The 20,763-nt window shown below is 44.6% G+C and overlaps 1 protein-coding gene across 4 annotated transcripts in view; it reads right to left on the bottom strand.

Moving 5' to 3' along the window:
- adgrd1 (adhesion G protein-coupled receptor D1) overlaps positions 1 to 20,763 on the bottom strand; it is a 62,202-nt gene that overhangs the window by 19,668 nt on the left and 21,771 nt on the right. For all 4 annotated transcript variants that reach the window (XM_012828481.3, XM_031570696.2, XM_031570694.2 and 1 more), the window contains 6 exons: positions 20,762 to 20,763; positions 20,423 to 20,506; positions 19,947 to 20,061; positions 18,207 to 18,314; positions 14,784 to 14,859; positions 12,713 to 12,854 (listed from right to left, as the gene is read on the bottom strand). The exon at positions 20,762 to 20,763 is cut by the window's right edge and continues 169 nt beyond it. In XM_012828481.3, coding sequence (XP_012683935.2) covers positions 12,713 to 12,854; positions 14,784 to 14,859; positions 18,207 to 18,314; positions 19,947 to 20,061; positions 20,423 to 20,506; positions 20,762 to 20,763 — 527 coding nt within the window. The remainder of the gene's footprint in view (positions 1 to 12,712; positions 12,855 to 14,783; positions 14,860 to 18,206; positions 18,315 to 19,946; positions 20,062 to 20,422; positions 20,507 to 20,761) is intronic.

Below are 20,763 nucleotides of genomic sequence, written 5' to 3'. Positions count from 1 at the left end.
CACAGAAAACAAAGAACTCACTCTCTTCTTCTGATTCACCCTCCCTCCCTCTTTTTCTGACTCTCTTTCGCTGTCTGTCTTTTCTTTTCCACCTCTCTCTCTCTCTCTCTCTCTGTCTTTCTGTCTTTCTCCAGGGTATTTGTTCTCCCCTGTCAGAGAGGCTTTGATGAAATTATGCCATTGAGTGCGAGGCTAATTTTCCACATCGAGTCGATTCAGGACAGGGAAAAAGTGAGCCGCGCTGACAAAGAAGGCCTGATTGCAACAGCAAGCGGGTCTGTTTCTCATGCCAGAAAGACTCCTTCAGAAGAACCTCTGCATCTCCAGTCCAGGTCTGCTCTCCTAACCTCATGCCCCATCAGAGGAGCCCTGGGAGCAGACTCATCCTCTCCCTCCATTCATGCACACTTCTTTCCCAGGAACTCCTGAAGGAGTGATTCTGATTCTGTGTTCAGTTTTAGATCTGGCCTGTCACAGATCTTTTCGATCAATCACTTTATATTTATCAGCGAAGACGAAGTGGAAAGTCAAGAAGTTCTATGTCCGAATGGGAAACGTTCACTGCTCGCTCAAACTCCTCCTCTCCATCCATTCGTAATGTGTGGCCGGACCTCCTATACCAAAACAAACCAGCTGGCAGCTGTCTTCAAATTTTAAGGGCATTTTAAAGGCTTGTGTGTCTCTGACCAGAATGTGAGAGTGAACTGCTTGCCGTCTTTTGGGAGAGTTTTTGAGAGAGTGAGGGGTGTGTGTAGGGGCCCAGTCTGGCTCTGTTCCCTAACTTTGGTCCCTCAGCGCCCCCGGCACACAATCACACAAACACACACACACACACACACACACACACACACACACACACACACACACACACACACACACACACACAATCACATACACACACACAGACACACACACACACACACACACACACACACACACACACAGACACACACCCATCCACACACACACACACAGAGACACACACACACACACACACACACACACACACACACACACACACACACAGCCTGCCAGAAAGGAGTGCTGAGCTCCAGCCACTTATTAACAACAGAGGTCTCGCAAAAGATGCCGAGCTCTAGAAATCACTTCTCAACCTCCACCAAGGAGGAAGAGAGAGGGAGAGGGAGTGAGGTAGGGGAGAGAGGGAGAAGGGAAGGAACGAAAGAGATTAGTTAGGAGGTAGGAAAGAGGAATAGGGCCGGCGAGGGGGGCGGTGGTGGATGATTGAGAGAAAGAAAGAAAGAGAGACTGGGATTAAGTGAGCGAGAGATCTTTAAATAAACCACTAGAGTAACTTTAACTAGCCCCTCGCTAGGACCCAGTCCTCAGGTGTAGAGAAGCCAGAACAAAATGAGAACAACACACAGCCATCAGAGAGCCAAAACCAACACACATACTGTATGTGCGCACACGAACACACACACACACACACACACACACAGGTACATATGTATGCGCACACACAGACACACATACAGACACAGAAACACACACACTGGCACACACAGACACTCAAACCCAAAAACCTGTCTCTGCGATGTTACGCAACCCAAACCTACCACCCCCCATCCTCCCCTCCTCACCCCCACTCTGTTGTTTGAGGGAGGCTTTTTTTGAGCTGCCATGACATCATCGGTCCTGGCCTGTTGGTTTGCAGTAGGCTTGTGCAATGGCGAGTCAGGCCGCCACTCAAGGTGACTGGTATGTACCCGTGGTTACGTGTGAAATCCAGCCCCCCTTCCCCCTCCCCCAAATACGCTGTCATGGTGACAACAACAACTCTGATTCTGATCGCTGGGGTGAGCAGGGTGGGCTTAAACACTGCATGCACATACACCTGTTGCCACACACACACACACACACATATTCTAGAGATAAAGAAATGACCATTATAAACAAGCACACATATTCCCACCTCACTGACTACCTAAAATGACAATCAATTACATTCTAACTACAGTTTATTGAAACATTTACACACAATAGCCAAAACCCTGACACTTATTTAAGGTCAGGGTGTGTGGTATATAGTACATGGGCATAATTGGTGGAGAACCATCTCTGAAGGCTGGGAAGATGTCGAGTATAGTTATTAAATGAGACATGATGTGAATTCTCTGAAGTTCAGTGGTCGTACGTGCTCCGCTTGGCATGCTGGCCTGGGATTGGGTCATGGTCCTATGATGGCAACAGCTGCCTGCCAGAGTCTGCTCCCACCACACCATAACACACTTCACAGCCAAATGACAGAATGCACACCGCTCTCAGAAGAGGACACCACACACACACACACACACACACACACACACACACACACACACACACACACACACACACACACACACACACACACACACACACACACACACACACACACACACACACACACACACACACACACACACACACACAGACCCTCAGAGCCAGCTGTGAATTGAGCTTTCTCTGTGAATTGAGCTTTGTGCCATAACAGATGTAGAGACTGATACCGACAATAATTACTGGTTGTTGGATACATAGGATGTGTCATTTTATAGAATGTTACAGAAAATAACACACTAACACACATTCTCTGTATAACAGTAACAATAACATACAAATACACACATATACAAAACACATACACACAAATACTTGTGCTCTGTCTCTCACAGACACACACAGGCAAATGTCCTCTGTCCCTGTTCCTCCCTCTCAAACACAAACACACAAACTCCCTCTCTCTTCGTATCTCTGTCACACACACACACACACACACACACACACAGGCTGTGGTTTACCAGACGGTGCCAGCTCACCACACTGTGGCGGTGTGTGTATTTTGAGAGCGGCGGAGTCTAAATAAAGCGCCCAGATGCCAGCCATCAGAGCAAGCAGCGCCGGGGCTCCAGTGCCCAAACACCGAAGGAGCCGAAGACAAGCGGAAGAAAATAGAAAAGTCACGACGCTCAATCTGTCAGCCTCCCTTAGTCAGGCTAGGCACTGCTCTCTAATCTACAGCCACCAGCAGACAGGCTGTAATTTGGATGTGTGTCTTTGTGTGTGGTGTGTTTGTGAGTATGTGTGTGTGTGTGAGCGTTTGTGTGTGTGTGTGTGTGTGTGGGGGGGGGGGGTACAATGACGTCTACATGATGAGAGGGGAACAAAGGGAATTGTTGTATTCCTACTGTAAAACAGTCAACAAACAACCCTAGGTCTATCACACTCAACATGAGCTGGATAAACAGTGACCATACTAGAGTACGGACGTTCACGATTTCACCCTCTCTGCCTTCATCACAATACTGTATGCCCACCTGCCAGATTGGCTCATTGGAACTGACCTATGTGCAACATCACGGGTACGTCCACATGACGGTGAAGCTCTCCATATCAGACAAAGACAAAGACAGAAAATAATTTATTTACATACATACATATATACCAGTTTGTAACTATACGTATGTGACAGACTAAACATATCTTGTCTATTTAGAGTTTGTCTATCATGGGACGTGTGCACATGAGGCTAAGAAAAGCCAAAGCTATCAGGTTTTTTTTCTGAAGTGACTCCAAACAGTGAGTAACCACTAATGCTCGGAATAGGCGGAGGACGTCTAGACAGGGTATAGGAGTCGTTTCTGTGGTGTGAACATTGACCGTCCTCTCTAGAGATCCATTTATTGATTCCATTTCTTTTCCTTTTCTGAGAATCACATAGTACTGACTCTCATTCTGATTCTTTGCAAATAGGGTGGGGTGGAACACTGTATCCTGAAAAGGGTTTCTGTCTGCTTATTTTGGAACAGATCACTAACTAAAGCTGACTTATGCTTCATTGTCAAAGCGTCTTGAAATTGGACACCCGGATTGAGTTTCATCAGAAAGAGGGATTTCCATCAGAAAGCGGCAATTACCCAGAATTGGAGATGACCCTGAGATGTGCCTAAGTCCAGATATGTGAAAGGTTAGGGCTGATATCAAAGTCTCTGCTTCCATCCCCACTAAAATCAGAACAAGCTTGGTCTGATGGAACTGATTTGAATACTTCTGACAGCCATCTAGATGGAAACATGGCCTTTCTGGTCCATTAAATGAAATAAATGCTCACATCCAGGGTGTAACCAATGATTGTTATAGGTATTATGTTCTGATGAAGGCATTCGGCACCAAAACGCAAGTCAGACCCGTTCCCGTTTCTGTAGTTTGACTTTGAAATTTTAGTGACGGCATGTCTCTTTGGACTTTTCCATGAATGAGTCAACAAAGGAAAAAAAGAAACCAACAAAATCAATCCAAATGTCCAAATGGTCATCCACCCAATTCAACACAATGCTGCTCTGCAAAGGCGCGGCTCCAGTGTCACCCATAGAACATGTGTTTTTCGAGCAATCCACTAAATAAGCCCATTAGCTTTTCTTTCTTTTGTCTTTCTGCACAAGTGAACCAGAGGAGAAGTAAACAACTGCAGAGTGTGCGTCTGAACACGTTACATATACTCTGGAAAAGCACAAACAGATGCCTAAGGTGGGATGGGGGTGACAGCCAAGCATTTAGTGCAGTCAGTGTTAACTATGACAAAAGACAGACTACCAGTGTGTCTGTGTCAATGCGAGCCTAACAACTACATGAATGTGTGTGTGTCTATCAGTGACTTAGTTTATGAATGTACATGTATGTATGTGTGCGTGCATGCGCATGTATTGATGTGTGTGTGTATGTGTGTACACATGTATGCATGTGTGTGTGTGTGTGTGTGTGTGTGTGTGTGTGTGTGTGTGTGTGTGTGTGTGTGTGTGTGTGTGTGTGTGTGTGTGTGTGTGTGTGTGTGTGTGTGCGGATAATGTGGGCTCAGTGGTGCTATGAAACCCAATCTCCACCAAAACTGACCAGACTGCAGTCACCCAGGTCAGGTAATCATCACTGCAGAATGTCAATGACACCTCAACTGACCTGGGACCAGTTAAAGAGGCCCTGTCTTAGAACAACTTGGGTTCACAGACAATGTATTCCACATTTATTTCTGTTGTAACATAAGTGTACATAACTAGTTTTTATGTGATGGTACAATGCTTAAAGCATCACCGTGCGATGTACATTGCATTACCACGTCATGCACACAATCTTAAAATTCATACAATTATATGTAAACATCAAAGCAAACAACCCTCCAGAACCCAAATCCTGTCAGTCTGTTACAAGATCATGTTCCAGTCGTAAAATACTGGAAAACGCTGTAAGAATGAGAATATTATGTATAAAAGCATAGCAGCTGAGGGAGGATTCCTACACGCTGGTGACAAAGCACATCAGGGAGAGGTAATTAGTCAGAGAAAGCGGTACCACAGAGAAAATATCACAGACATGTATCCTCTTTCAGTCGTCTTTGAGTGACAGCCAAAAAAGAAACTTGCCAGATATGCTGGATGCACCACAGTATGAAAAAGAACCCAGATATTTGTGTGTGTGTGTGTGTGTGTGTGTGTATATAGATACAGATATAAAACTGCAGACTGTGCTGTTAGTGAACACTGGGTTCATAACCCTTATTGGAATGGATGAATGTCTGCACTCAAACTAGCTTAATATATCAGACAGGAAGGTCTGCTGTGAGTGCCTGTGTGCGTAAATGAGTGGAGTATTACGACTTAAAGATCATATGGCAGAGACATCCGGCTGCTCTGAACTCTGCACACAGGACACAGGTGATGTCATCTTGTCCAGAGGCTATTAAGAACTCACAGCATAAGTATGTTTGTGTGTGTGTGTGTGTGTGTGTGTGTGTGTGTGTGCGTGTGTGTGTGCGTGTGTGTGTGTGTGTGTGTGTGTGTGTGTGTGTGTTCGTGTTTGTGTGTGTGTGTGTGTGTGTAGCGCAAGCAATGTTTTCGGTTCCAGTGAGTGTTAAAGGTTGTAATTCACCTCTGTTAACATTTGAATCCCTTTTGTTGGAAATGTGGTAGGTGGATTCAAATAAAGAATTAAAATGTGAGTCAGGGCATAAACACACCACGCACTCATCTAAACACACACGCTTACTCATTGTCTATCACACCCAATAAATTCCAAGCACAATTAAAGGGTAAACATTCGCGTACTGTTACAGTTCAGTGTACATCTATGTATTTGAAAGCGTTATGTTCTTTGGAGTCAAAATGAGGAATACAATCTTGCACAAAATCATGTGCAGACTTAAACACAAACACAGAGGGGGAGAAGGAGAGAGAGAGAGAGAGAGAGAGCGATAGATTGCCTCTGAGAGCAGGAGTTTTGCAGCTGTGGTTTAAGCCCTGAAGGCCTGACTGTGGAAACAGTGTGGTGGTGCTGATAGACGTCAGGAGCATTAAAGAACAACACAGCGTGCTATCCACTAGAGGTCTGGGGGATTTCGCATTTCCTCCTAAAACAAAGAGACTTGTGGAAGTGTCAGAAGCCATGCAGAACATGAGAGCTATGAAGTGTCTGTGAGAGGGAGAGACCACGCACTGACATTTAGTGCTCACGTCCCCCACTTATGTAACAGCGGAGGTCAGAGATCTCAGGAGAGAGGAGTGATTAGGTTCATTGTGCTCTTATATGCTGCTCATGGTCTTTTGAATGATTATTGACATGCAGTAAAATGCAAGAGGGCAGACAATTATGTCTCTGTGTATGTGTGTGTGTGTGTGTGTGTGTGTGTGTGTGTGTGTGTTTGGATCTCATACATTTCACAGCATTTGTCCTGTCTTAATTCACTCCATTCCAAGCAACATATAAGAGACAGATTAGGAGAAAGACAGAAAGAGATGTTTTAGGGGAATCCCGCCAGAGAGTATAAGAGATGAGCGAGAGCTTCTCTTGGCCTGCTTCACTCCATATGGACAAGAGACAGAACTTCACATGGCCCCTGCACTAGTGACGCCACAAGCAAATAAATAATGTTGTTGTTGTTGTTGTTGTTGTTGTTGTTGTTTTTAATACAACACTATGCTTTGGCCACACTGCACATGAACGGTCATGCCATAGCTATTTGAATTTGAACTTGAGAGAGAGAGAGAGAGAGAGAAAGAGAGAGAAGTATGGAGAGAGAGAGAGAGAAGTATGGAGAGAGAGAGAGAAGTATGGAGAGAGTAACCAAAAGAGAGAGCCAAATCCCACAAAAAAGACAGAGCCAGAGACAAATAGAGTGAAATAGAATGAGACAAAGAAGGAAAAAGAGAGGGTTGAAAAATGAGCAGAGGAGTGAAGAGAGAGAAGGAAAATTAGTGACAGAGGGAGAAAGGGGACTCAATCCAATATTTCTGGCACGGAGCACGTAGCATAAGCCAGACGCCCATCTGTGACTGATCAGGGTGGGTGGGGGGGGGGGGGGGTGGTAGAGAGAGAAGGGGAGATAGAGAGGCAGTGGTAGGGAGAGAGAGAGAAGGATGAAGAGATAGAGAGGTTGAGAGAGGGACAACGATAGATTGACATCTACAAAAAATCAGACACAGGGAAAGATGGTGGGAGTGACAATGGAGAGGAGATAGAGGGAGAAAATGAATGAGCGAAAGAAGGAAAGGCAAAGAAAGAGAGAGAGAGAGAGAGAGAGAGAGAGAGAGAGCGATGGATTGAGGCAGCCTTTCCCACAGGCTTTGGGTGTGTACGGGGAGTTATAAAAAGCCTCTCTCTCAAAGGACTGCTTATTATTGTGGTGAAAAAAAATAAATAAATAAAAAAGGTCTGAACCCAACACTGGCTAAATTATGTGAAAATGACTGCCGATCATAGTTCTTGTTCAACTTTCAGGCCATTCTTTCCTGTTTATCCCGAGCAGTCGTTGCTTAATTAATCTGTAATTCATACTGACTCAACTCTGCCAACTCAACTGGAGTTAGCCATCTAGTAAATCTCGCACAAGAAGGCTTTATAAAGGGCAAAGATAGGACAAGTACACACACACACACACACACACACACACACACACACACACACACACACACACAGACACACATTCACACGCACACAAAGACACACTCACACCACACATTACATGACACATGTGGCAAACTCATACTGAACAACTCAAGGAATGTCTTAATTGACGATCTCAGTTATTGGATTTCATGCCCTATGATTTAGAGATCATTCTGACGCCTTGTTTCGTATTGTGCTAAGGCTAGTTGCCTTTACATTTTTCACAAATCATACCCTTTAAATGTGTTTGATATTTACATATGCAATATTGAAATGTTCCATGTGTACACTGATTGAGAGACTGTAACAAGCATCCAGGTTACAGACCACTACAATGGACCACAACAATGGACATAATTTATGTGGATTTGGAGATGAGGGAGGAAGGTCTTTAAAAGGACAGAGTGGGCTTCCCAGAAAACATTACTGGTATCTATTTGAGGCAGCTTTCAAAACAACACCTGTGACTGTACACAGACACACACACAGACACACACACAGACACACACACAGACACACACACACACACACACAAACACACACACACACACACACGCACACACACACACACACACAGTTTGTACACTCTTTGTGGCCTTCATCACGGAAGCTTTATGGTCCTATAAAGTCAGTCAGAGCTTGTCAAAACTCCTTTTTATTATTATCCTTGCAATTTTGACACAAGACAACGCCGGCATTCTTTATGAAATCCTTTTTTCCAGTTCTTCATCTCATGCCATGGATGTGACGCTGCAGAGAGCCGAAATAGACAGAGACAGCCGGAGGAGAGGAGAAGAGAGGGAGTGAAGGAGAGATGGGCAGAGTTGGGGTCGTGGAAAAGATGAGAAGGAGGAAAAGAGGTGGAGCAGAGAGAGGAGATCTTAAGAGATTAAACTGAAGATGGGAGAAGAGAGAGGAGAAGAGAGGAGAAGAAGGAGGGCAGAGAGAAAAGGAAAGGATCGGAAGAGACAAGGGGGAATCAATGAGGAGACGGGAGAAGAGAAGGAAGAAGAAGGGGAGGAAAGAAATAGTATAGGAGAGAAGAGGTTTGCAGAGGAGAGGAGATGATGTAGACGAGAGAAGCAGAGAGGAGTAGGTAAGTAGATAAGAAGAGAGGAGAGGAGAGGAGAGGAGAAGACAGGAGGAGTATTTGAGTAGAGGGCAGGAGACAGTCTGTTTTTCTGTGAGCATTAATGTTTAACTCTACTCCCCCTCGCTTGTCAAGCGTGTGCCAGAGTCATAAATCACAGCTGGGGCCAAGGCCTATCAGCACTACACAAGACCGCCGTGAGAACCAGAGAATGACACACACATAGACACACACACACACACACACACACACACACACACACACACACACACACACACAGAGTCCTATCAGCACTACACAAGACTATCAGAACAGCACACTGTGAGAACCAGAGAGCAGGAGAGAAAGACAGTATCCACTGTATCCACTACAACTACGTCAGCATCAAAGGCCAGGACAAAGGCCAGGACAAAGACCTGCACCAACACCAGCAAAAAATGTCCAAGTGTCCCTGAGATTGTTTAATGACTGAGCGTACTGACCTCACAGTTTCACAGGTTTTAATCACAGAAGAGATGTCGAGCTCAGTAAACATGGCTCTGCTAGCAGGGATGAATATTGATGTGAGTGCGAAAAGAGAACTAGACAGAGATCATGTTTGAAAGAGAGAGAGGGAGGGAGAGAGATATACAGTATATACTGTATATAGACAGAGAGAGAGAGAGAGAGGCCTACAATGCAAAAGAGTTTGAAACAGAGAGCTTGACTTAGAGAGGGCCAGAAAAAGCAAGATAATCACAGACACAGCGTGTGTGTCTGTGTCTGTGTGTGTGTGTGTGTGTGTGTGTGTGTGTGTGTGTGTGTGTGTGTGTGTGTGCGTGTGTCGACACTGCATGTCTGAAAGGAGTTGTGTGTGGATGTAAGTGTACATGCTTGTTTCTCAACATAACCACAGCGTGTTGCCATTGTAACCATGGACCTGTGAGTCACTCTGAAAAGAATGGTGAAGTAAGATAGCTATGTTCCAGAAATACTGTGTGTGTGTGCATGTGTGTGGATGCATGCGTGCGTGCGTGTGTGTGTGTGTGTGTGTTTGTGCTGTATATGTGTGTGTGTGGCTAATATATAGGTCAATAATGCAGTAATGTGTGCAGGTTAGTTACTCTCATGTATCAGTGGCCCCCTTTGGAGAAGGGTCAGATCCAAAGCAGCTTTCTGTGGGGAGGTGTAAAGGTTCAGAGGCAGTGAGAGGCCCGTAGAGGAGTGTGTTTTGGAGCTAGACAACAATCTCCAACCTGGCGCGACTGGAAAAGGTCTCTCTCCGACCGCGTGCGTTTTTTCCCCCCTCTCTATGTCTCCACTTTTGGAAAGGAGGTAAGCGTCCCGCTGTTCCCCTCAAAAGCCAGAGAATTCCCAAAATAGCACCTCACTCTTGGCACAGCCTCGGCGGATTCCGGGCATCACGGAGGAGCAGCCGCGACCTGCTGCGCTTTCCACACACTCACACAGCCTCTGCTAACAATACATCGTCTACCGTGGGTACCACCTGCGCAGTTGCGCTACAACCAGCCCATCAGAATGGAGCCTGACCCAGTTTAAATGTACACAATGCCTTGTTTTATTTCAACAAGCCTTAATGCTTAAACGTACTACCTCATTGTCCTTCGGTATCTGTCATTTTAACCTTTTCTTAGGTTTAGGATTAGGTTTGTTCCTGCTATTATCATAGACCTTATCTTTTTTCATCCAAATGTAATTCATTAAGGTGTCATAATTATGACATCTAAGAATTGTAACTATGTTTCTACAACTTATTATCTTTTTGAACTTTTTCTAGTAATCCTCTGTCTAGAGCTGTTAGAAATGAACTCACACAACCCTACCTGTATCAAATACCAGAGTCGTATGTACTCCTGTCCAGATTCCTGACATGCATTATTGCCAACATCTTTATTGATGCTTCATCTCTATCATCTTTACGTCAAATTCACACAGATTCAAGGCTGCAAGGATGCTTCTGGTGTGACTTTTTATCTAAACTCTCTCTCTTTTCCTCTCCCCCCTCTCTCTCTCCCTCTCTCTCTCTCTCTCTCTCTCTCTTCCTCACCCCTCAGTGTCTGCTAAAATAAATACAGTAATCACAGCGTGGGCATGGGTCCAGCCTTCCCTGTGTGTAAACAGTGAACTCACAGCAGGGGGAAAGGCAGGCCAAACAAAGACCTCATCGCCATGGTTTCACGGAGGCCAGCATGTTTTTGATTTATCCAAATCACGACTCTTTTATAGTGGTAAAGAGGGGAACAGAGAAGAAAAAATATACTGTTTGATGGTAATCCATCTTGATCACACAGGAGCATTTTGTCTACCTTCAGAATATGCCTTGTATAGCAAGGTTTGTTTTTCTGTCCCAGGATTGAGCTAATGGCTAAAAATAAATGGCAATCAGGATAGTGGGTCAAAGTCTGTGATTAATTGATCATCATTGACATCTTCTTACAGTACTCATATCACAAATCCATTGACAAGTATCAGAATAACATCATATCCTAGGATCTACGGTTTCCCCTGTCCCTAGCGACTTAAATGCTGTAGTCAGCGAATGTTGCAACACTATGATCCGTTTCATGACGCCGCACTGTGTGTCGTCTCCCCTGTAGTCTCTGAGGTTTGAGTGTGTTTACGCCATCAGGCTCGGCTTTGGACGATGGGCCTCGAGTCATTTGGCGGTTGATTCATGCTGAGCCCTGAAGCTGATGGATCAGAGTGGAAGTCTGCGGGTCTTACTGCGCTAGCAGGGGGCCATAGTCAGTGCCATACACATTTTATTACTTAACTTTAGTATCGTTCCTTTTCATTTCAATTTTCAAAAGCATTTCCCATGGAAAACTGGCAACCCGTCACGTCCCCCACTAAAAACCCTCGCTGCGAGAAACATAGTCTTCGTAAGTCCAAGTAATCGTTCCTTTCAATGCAGCCCAAGCCAGCGGTTCAAATAGCGATAATTGCTTTTCTTTCAGTGAGCCACATGTTTCAATTGAGGGCAAGAAAATGTGTAGGGATTAGCGGGAACAAAAATAGATTTCCATGGTTTGTGCTGGCGAAAGGCCCCTCTCAAGCTCTCCTGTCCTTGAGCTATAAGTTTCTTTTCACATAAAGAAGAGATAAAAAAAAGAAAGGAAAGAGAGGGGGGGAAGAGGAAAGCTATTTTTTTCGAAAACATAATCTTTCTTTTTTTCCTGGAGTCATGTTGAAAGATCTGGAAAATGTAATAGCCAAATCCATTCCAGGGTTTGTTTAAGTGTCCACTGAAGTTTAGGTGCTCCTCTGTTTACTAATAAATAGACATAATGGCCTTTGGAGACACTCAAGATTACACTTCTGCTGCCTCGATGGATTAACAACTCTTCACATCCGAAAACATGTCCTAGTGTCAACGCGTTATCAACGCTTAACTCAGGCCTATGTAAACAGTTGTAGACAGGTGCTTCGGCACAACTTCAGCTAGAAGCATAAGTCTCACTTAAGGAGACATTGTTTAATGTGGAAAAATGAATCTGAACATCTAACACCTAAATAATGACGCTAAAAGTGACATAAATGTCCAAAAGTATGCCCTTGCATCCAGAGCAGAGCAACCCAAATATCATTGATTTGAAACATGGTATTTCACACATTAAATTTGACCCATTCTTGATTTTATGCCGTTGACATACCATTTAACTTGAGTTAGAAACTGATTGGGCCTCTTACCAGCTGATGCGTGAGCACGATCTTGATGAGAGGCTCCTCGGACAGGTTGACAGACAGAGCGGGGGACGGCTCCACTTTGAGCGAGATGAGAAAGCTGGCCACCTGGATCTTGTGCTCTTTGAAATCTGATGCCTCGTTGATCCTGTGAAGGAATAGAGAAGGGAAAGGGGTGAGAGGAGGATGCTAATCAGTCATCAATCAAAACTTCACAGTTTCTGTGCTGTTAGTTTGGATGGCTGTCACAGGTATTGTATTGTATGTCACGGGGACCCTCGTCACTACTGGTCGTCCACACAAAAGTGTGTGTGTGTGTGTGTGTGTGAGAGAGAGAGAGAGAGAGGGATGGCAAGTGGATGTTTATCGGGGCAGTAGATAGCCCTTTCTTTTGATGGTTTACTATGTGATAGTCACCAAGCTTTTAATAAGAACTTTATAAATGAACTACTCAATTTGACATATTTGTGAAGGAAGCCTCTCAAGGACCTGTAACTAGTACCTGACCCCCATTGTGGCCACTCACCCAATGCTGAGCCTGTCTAGGTATATTCCTCACTATGAACAGAAAGAGCTGTGCCTTCAGTGAGACTTAAGTGGGCTTTTAACAGTAGGCCCAGAGGTGAGGCCCAGGGGAAGGGATCTGCGCTACAGAGGGACAGTGCGAGGAAGGAGAGAGGAGCAAAATAGCCTATGGGAACAGTGTGCACTCCACACAGGGGTGACGCCCCACAGCGGGCACCTCTGGCAGGAGAGTGGCACTATCGTACCCGCCCGTCATGCCATTCATCACCAGCCACACTCCCTGGTTGGCTGAGGGAGAGGGGTCTTTGGGGCATTGGGTAAACTGGGATGGAGTGTGGAATCAGCCTTCTGACGGCCTGGTGCCACAGATATGCGTTAGATCCTCTACATATAAGTGTGTGTGTGTCTGTGTGTGTTTGTGTGTGTGTGTGTGTGTGTGTGTGTGTGTGTGTGTGTGTGTGTGTGTGTGTGTGTGTGTGTGTGTGTGTGTGTGTGTGTGTGTGTGTGTGCGTGCCAGCTGATACCCTAGTGCTACAGATGCATGGATATTATCGTGATAAGAGATCAGTGAGAGAGTGAGAGAGAGCGTGTGTGTGTGTGTGTGTGTGTGTGTGTGTGTGTGTGTGTGTGTGTGTGTGTGTGTGTGTGTTACAGAAGCACTGCAGATCCTCTTGATAAGAGATGGAGGACACATCTGTTTGTACAGACTGACTAAAAACGTCGAAAAACAGATAAGAAAAGAATTATGCTTTTGTCCCTTGGCTCTTTAAAAAAAATGAAAAAAAAAAACAGCAAACGGAGAAAAGTCCAGCTGGCACACAAATCTCCACCGAAACAGTAACTCTTTCTAGCTGACACACTTCTGAGGCTTTCTAGTGATACTCAGGAAAGCGCCAGGTTGGCGGCTAACCGGTCTCAGGCTGTGCCACGCCACTGAAAGCATGATCTGAGCCCCGGGGCCAGTTTGGATTGGGTTGGTGTTTACTGAGGAGTGGAGGTCGGCTTTTATCGGGGCAGTTAATGACTGGGAGTATCAGTAAGCCCAGAGGTAAGTAGACTGGAGAGGCGGAGACGGGGGCACTGATAACAGCGTTGCCCCCGCGGACGCTATGTACCACAGGAAACACCACGGGCGCCAGGGGAGCAGGGACCCTCGTCACTACTGGTCGTCCACACAAAAGTGTGTGTGTGTGTGTGTGTGAGAGAGAGAGAGAGAGAGAGAGAGAGGGATGGCAAGTGGATGTATGTGTGTGTGTGTGTATGTGTTTGTGAGACAGAGAGCGAACAAAGTGTATGTGTATGTGTGTTTAATACTGTAGAATTATTTTTCTTTGTGTGTTTGCGTCTATGTGTGTTTGTGTCTGCTTATGGGTGATAGCATGATGCTCTTTGATTTTCCAACTGGTTAATTTATTATTTACAGCCCTCTAGGCAAACGACAGGGCAAAGTCTACCAAATTATTATGTAGATGTGCAGTTATGATCTCTTCTCAAGATAGTGCTTCATAGCCCGTGAGTGTGTGTATGTGTGTGTGTCTGTGTGTGTATTTACCTGGTTTTCAGAGGGCTTATCTCTTTGTAGTAGTTGTGCATGTTGTGGTAGAAAAGGCCAACAATGGTGGTCTGGGCTATAAGACAGGGAAAAAGCACAAGGAGGACCCGAGTGAAAACCGCAGCAGTCAAAATGCATTTATTTTCGTGTCAGCATTAGCACATTAGCATTAGCACAGCAGCAGAGACAAAGCGCAGATCTCCCACAACTGTGTTGTTTTCTCAGGCTCTTGCCTAAGGGCCTGGGCTCCCTCCACTACAACCCCACAACCAAACCCACATCCAGACACGCCAGAGGAGAAGAGGGGGAGACGTCAATAGTGGTGTTCTGAAGAAAGGGTTAACTGTCAGAGGCGAGAGCCAATGGTCCAATGGGATTTGTGAGGAGGGTGTGGGAGTGCGCGGGGGGCGGTGGCAGAGGAGGGAGTGAGGTGAGGGAGGGGATTTTTTTTGGGGGGGGGGGTGTTTCTGGGAATGGAGTAAGGGTGTGGTCTGGCATGGCTGTCACTGGGAATGTCTTGCGGGCAGATCGGGATGGGGATCTCGAGTTATTTAGGAGCACAGAGGCAAAGACTTGCAATGAGAGGAGTGGAGGGGGTCTTTTGGAAGGAGAGGAGTGGGTAAAGGGGGTTTTTATGGGGGGGTTTTGTTGAGGGTACATTAAGGATTAAAAAAGAAGTTTCTGGAAGAGTGTGGATGGTGAGGATGAGCAGAAGGTTACTAGGGCAGTACTCGGGGTCAGATGCCAAACGGAGATGGTGGGCGGGTGAGCTTTTGGCTGAGGGGGAGATACACGAGAGAGGGAGAGTGTGAAGGGAGGACCAGGCATGGGGTGGGGGTGGGAGTCATGGGGAGGCTGTTCCAGGGTGTGTTTGGGAGCTGAGGGCAACAGAATGTGGTGCGGAGCTGCTGGAATGCCCCGGCTGAGTGGAGGATTCATTATCACCTCCACGCTACTGCAGTCTGCCACTCAAAGACTAATGATGGAGCCGAGGGCTCACACAGCAGTGTGACTCAGAGTGTGTGTGTGTGTGTGTGTGTGTGTGTGTGTGTGTGTAGGTCAGAATAGCTGTGAGTACGTTTATAACCGTCTTGGCTTTTGTGTGTGCTTGTGTTTGTGTAAGTACAAGAATGTGTGGGGAGGTATAATAGCTATTGCAGGAAATAATACAAGGCACACTCCCATATCCTCTCTCTCTCTCTCTCTCTCTCTCTCTCTATCTCTCTCTCTCTCTCTCTCTCTCTCTTTCTTTCTCTCTCTCTTTCTCTCTGTCTATCTGTGTCTCTCTCTCTTCCTCTCTCTCTCTCACTAACAATAAAAAAAGAAAAGGTAAACACAAACGATAACACAATGAGCGAACAGCCTGTTCCCCTTCCTGAGTCAATCATGCTCTAAAATATCACCACCTAAATAGCCATTTCACAAGAGCATGCCCAAATGACCTCTGACCCCCGCAGACCAAACAGCCACAGCACTGTCTCAGAAGGCTGACCTGGGAGGGCATGATCACAAACATGAGCCGGACTGGCCGGACAGACCAACTGAACGCAACTGAAAGAAGCGAATGTAGAATACTGGCACGTCCTTTTGCATCACTGAAGGTTCGAAACAGGAGATGGGCAAAGGAGCTCCTTCGTGGGTCGAACACATTGGCTCCTGTGTTCCACATGATTTCCTTTCCATCATTTCAATTCCATTAAATCCACAGGAGTCAAGTGAACACCAGGATATGCACAACAGTTACTGTAGTATCTAAATCCTCCCCTACATCCCATTCTTTTTTTATTTTTCTATTATGTTCTATTCTTCATTGTTTTTCATCCTCTATTCTACAATTCTTACTGAGCGGATTCACCAAGCCACATTCCGGTGTGCATTGTAAATGATTAAATGAATACACTTATTCTGAGTCAACTGGACCTGTTATTCAATCCCCTGATTGTTTTTTTTTCTGGTTCGCTCCTTATTATCTAGTGGCTGGTTACCCGTTACCTCACTAATTTACTGCTGTGAGAAAGTGCCAAGTTATGATCCATCTGTGTTTCTTTTATGAAGACGTATAAACCGAGCCTTGGCCATGGCGGAAATGGAGGCGAGTGAAAACTGTAACTGCTTTCTGTGGACTTAATTGGCTCATAAAAGCAACACTAGATTTTCTTTAATGAAGTGTACCGTGCGTCCGAGCTCAGCAGAGAAATAAAGCCGCAAGGTTTTTAAAAAGCCAGTGGTAACATTTATATTCCATTTCTGATTATGGGCTTTTAATAGCTGATTAAAGGGGCTTTATTGAACGGGTTGGAGTAGAGCGGCCACGTTGCGGTCCAGGTGCTGCCAAGAGTATCTGACCCCAACAGAAAGTCAAACAAACAAGCCTTTTTATGCCTGCAGTAATTACTGTTTTCACACATATTAAGTGCATACACACACGAACACACACACACACACACACACACACACACACACACACACACACACACACACACACGTATACACACACACACATACACACATACACACACACACAAATCACATCTCTTTTTTGTCCTTTTGATTTTGTTCTCTGGTATAAAGAAGAGGAAGAATATCCAATGGAAGATTTCTGCCTTTTTTCGGCAAAGCCATTTGAGCTCAGTAGCAGTTGAATGACTGATGCTCAAAGCCCCAAGGCAGCCACACTATGGTGGAGCACCATCTATTTCTGTCTGCAGCTCAACACTCCCAGGTCTACAGTTTAACTATCTGACCTGATCTCTCAAGCAGTTCATGGGAGTGCACACTCACATTTACACACGTAAAAATACACATACACGTACACACACACACACACACACACATACACACACACACACACACACACACACACACACACACACACACACTCACTCACACAGCTACACTTGTAAGTCTGCTCCAGCAGTGAAGCATCATATGTAATTGCTCGGTGACAAATTCCTTTGCTGCTCTCTGTGGGACTTTGACTGTATCATAACAAATATTTTCTCAACAAGCACTTCAGCTTGACCCCTCACTCCTGACAAGGGCTCTTATGGAGACTAAATGTTATTACTATAGCAAAAAAGGGTTCACGCAGTTGCCCATGTGTGCGTTTGTGTGTGTGTGTGTGTGTGCATGTATGTGTGTGTGTGTGTGGGTGTGTGTGTGTTTGGATATGTACAATGTTACAAACATGAGAGTGCAAGACTCCAAAAGTTTAGAAAAGTAGGTATGCACCTGTGTGTATGTGTGTGCATGTATATGTATATGTATGTGTGTGTGTTTGTATGAATGTATGTGTGTGTGTGTGTGTGTGTGTGTGTGTGTGTGTGTGTGTGTGTGTGTGTGTGTGTGTGTGTGTGTGTGTGTGTGTGTGTGTGTGTATTAGTATTCATGTTACTTGTGTATATTAGTATTCATGTTACTTACACTGCATGCTTAAGGCTTCTCCCGGGACAGAGATGTAGTTCTTGCCCTGGGTTGGGAACCTGTAGCTCTGCATGTTGTAGTTCTGTGGAATCTTCATCAAGGAATAGTCTACACAGACCAACACAGATGATGTTACAGGCAGATTGTCAATGTGTATATAACGTCTTCAAGAACCCTTTCCCAAATGTTTTAACCTAAACCAGACAAAAACACAGATTACACATGCTAAAAACAACATTTAAGTAGGTTACAGTCAATTATCATCCTGCGTAATATGAAATCTTTGCAAGAAATTGAATGTCTTCATCAAACCCCTTGTACTGGCAAAACACTGAAACAGACGCCTGAATTTTCTCCACATAAGAACATAACATGGCAAGTTGTAGTGAAATGATATTCCCTCACTGCAAGCGATCTGATTACCTTTTAAAAATATATATATTTTTAATTTATCAGGCATTAAACCAACTTCCTTTCTCATTTCAACATATATTTTAAAATAAATGGTCATAACATTCCTAACATTGGCATGCCAGTTACAGCTACTAGCACTGATATAGGTCAAAGCTATAGATGTTTATTATAAGAATTAGTGCTGGTGTTCTATCTAGGGTTGTGTTGGTGTTAGTATGGGTCGAGTTATGGACATATCCCGTAAGCGATGGTGTTCCACTGGGTGGATTAGTATACAATTAGCATTCAAGTGAAGTAGAAAGTATGAGAGACCACAGGATTCGTCCCAGTAGAACCACTCTTATCACAAACATGAGGGAGGATCAGAGAAAATGCCCAGTGGAGCGCAGACAGAGGGAGGGGGAGGGGGGGGGGGCACTGAGAGAACAAGGGAGCAAGAGAGAGACAGTGAGAGATTGACCAAAGCTGAAAAATGAGAGAGAAGTAGAGGACAGGAAGAGACAAAAAAGATTAAAGATTTAAAAAGCAAGTAAGTGCGTCCTTGGGGAGCAGTGTGGAGGGATAGCAGTAGTGGTGTGTGTGTGTGTGTGTGTGTGTGTGTGTGTGTGTGTGTGTGTGTGTGTGTGTGTGTGTGTGTGTGTGTGTGTGTGTGTGTGTGTAGTGATAGCAGTAGTGTTATCTGTGTCTAAGGAAGAGCAGCACAGGCTCGCGTGAGGGCTGCATGTTTTTCTTAGCACTCCACTGCTCAATGTGAGGCTCCAGATATCACCATGGTCCTGTGCATTTTGCCATGGTGATTCGTGGAAACTAACCCCTCTAATAACATTCTATAAATCACATGCTTACAGACATACACACACACACACACACACACACACTCACACACACACACCATAATTTACTCATGATTCGGGGCTGACAAATCAAGGCTACAGGGGCATGCATGTGTTTGAATAAATTACTTAGATATTTCTGATATCCTTGAACAACCCCATGATGCAATAGTTTATCAGTAAAATAATGTTTACTTTTCGCGAATAATATAACAAAATTTTATAATGCAACATAACGTAACTACTTTTGTCATAAAATGCTTTAACAAATCAAAATTGAACATTATTGGGAATATATAACATTTTAGCTATCCTGATCAAAAGCTTAGAAAAATATTTTCAATTGCCCATGCTACTTTTGAGTCAGTACTGCCAAGCAGTACTCTTTTGTCATCATCATCATCATCATCACACAGACAATTTGACAGTTCTTCAGGGAATATTATACATCAGAAGTCAAATACGCTACTATTAGAGGAACCATGGCACTGACCTGCTACATGAGACTTGCCCCGAATGGTAACGGGGGCTTCAGACTGGACTTCCAGGTTATTCACCATATGACCCATGACCTTATCCACTGCCTCTATCAGTTCATTTACCAGAGACTGCAAAAATGAAAATTCAGGATAAACTACATTACCCAAGATTCCACATGGAGGACAATATGAAGACAAATATATAATGGTTATCGAATGGTAGTCACCATAATATGCAGTAATTGTTAATAGCCATATAAGCTTACATACAAGTAACCCATTCCCTGAGATTTGTGTCATATAGCATATAGTTTTAAGTTCTCCATTATGTGCAGTCACCAAGTCATTTATAGCAGTGCAATAGGCAAATGAGGGTTTCCTACAGCTGAGTAAAGAGATAGGAGCTGGGTTTGCACTTGAGACAATTGTTGTATTGTTTTGACGCCTTATAAATAAAATTGAATTGAATTGAATTGAATGAATGGTTCACCTCATCATCCATCTTGCCTTGCCCCTGGTCATCCTGGCCTGCTCCAGTGGAGTTCAGCGTCTCCTCCACACTCCTAAGAAATGTCTGGAACAACAACCAGAAAACCACAATGCAAGCATCAAAAAGACATTATAAGTCACTCAACCTACTGTAACTCGAACCCAAGGCCATTATTGGTATTTCAAAATACTCTGTCAGCATGACTGCCAGAAGCACATACCGGTACACCAGGGCAATCGGTAGATTTACATTTATGACCTTACAAGTTTAAAAAATTGCTTAAATGTTATGTATATACTGTATGTGTGTATGTATACATGAACGTGTACTTGTGTGTACCT

Source organism: Clupea harengus, chromosome 7 (assembly GCF_900700415.2).
Source record: "Clupea harengus chromosome 7, Ch_v2.0.2, whole genome shotgun sequence".
Taxonomy (NCBI): domain Eukaryota; kingdom Metazoa; phylum Chordata; class Actinopteri; order Clupeiformes; family Clupeidae; genus Clupea; species Clupea harengus.
The sequence above is the reverse complement of the archived record's forward strand: the minus strand, read 5'-3'. Positions and strand labels throughout refer to the sequence as shown.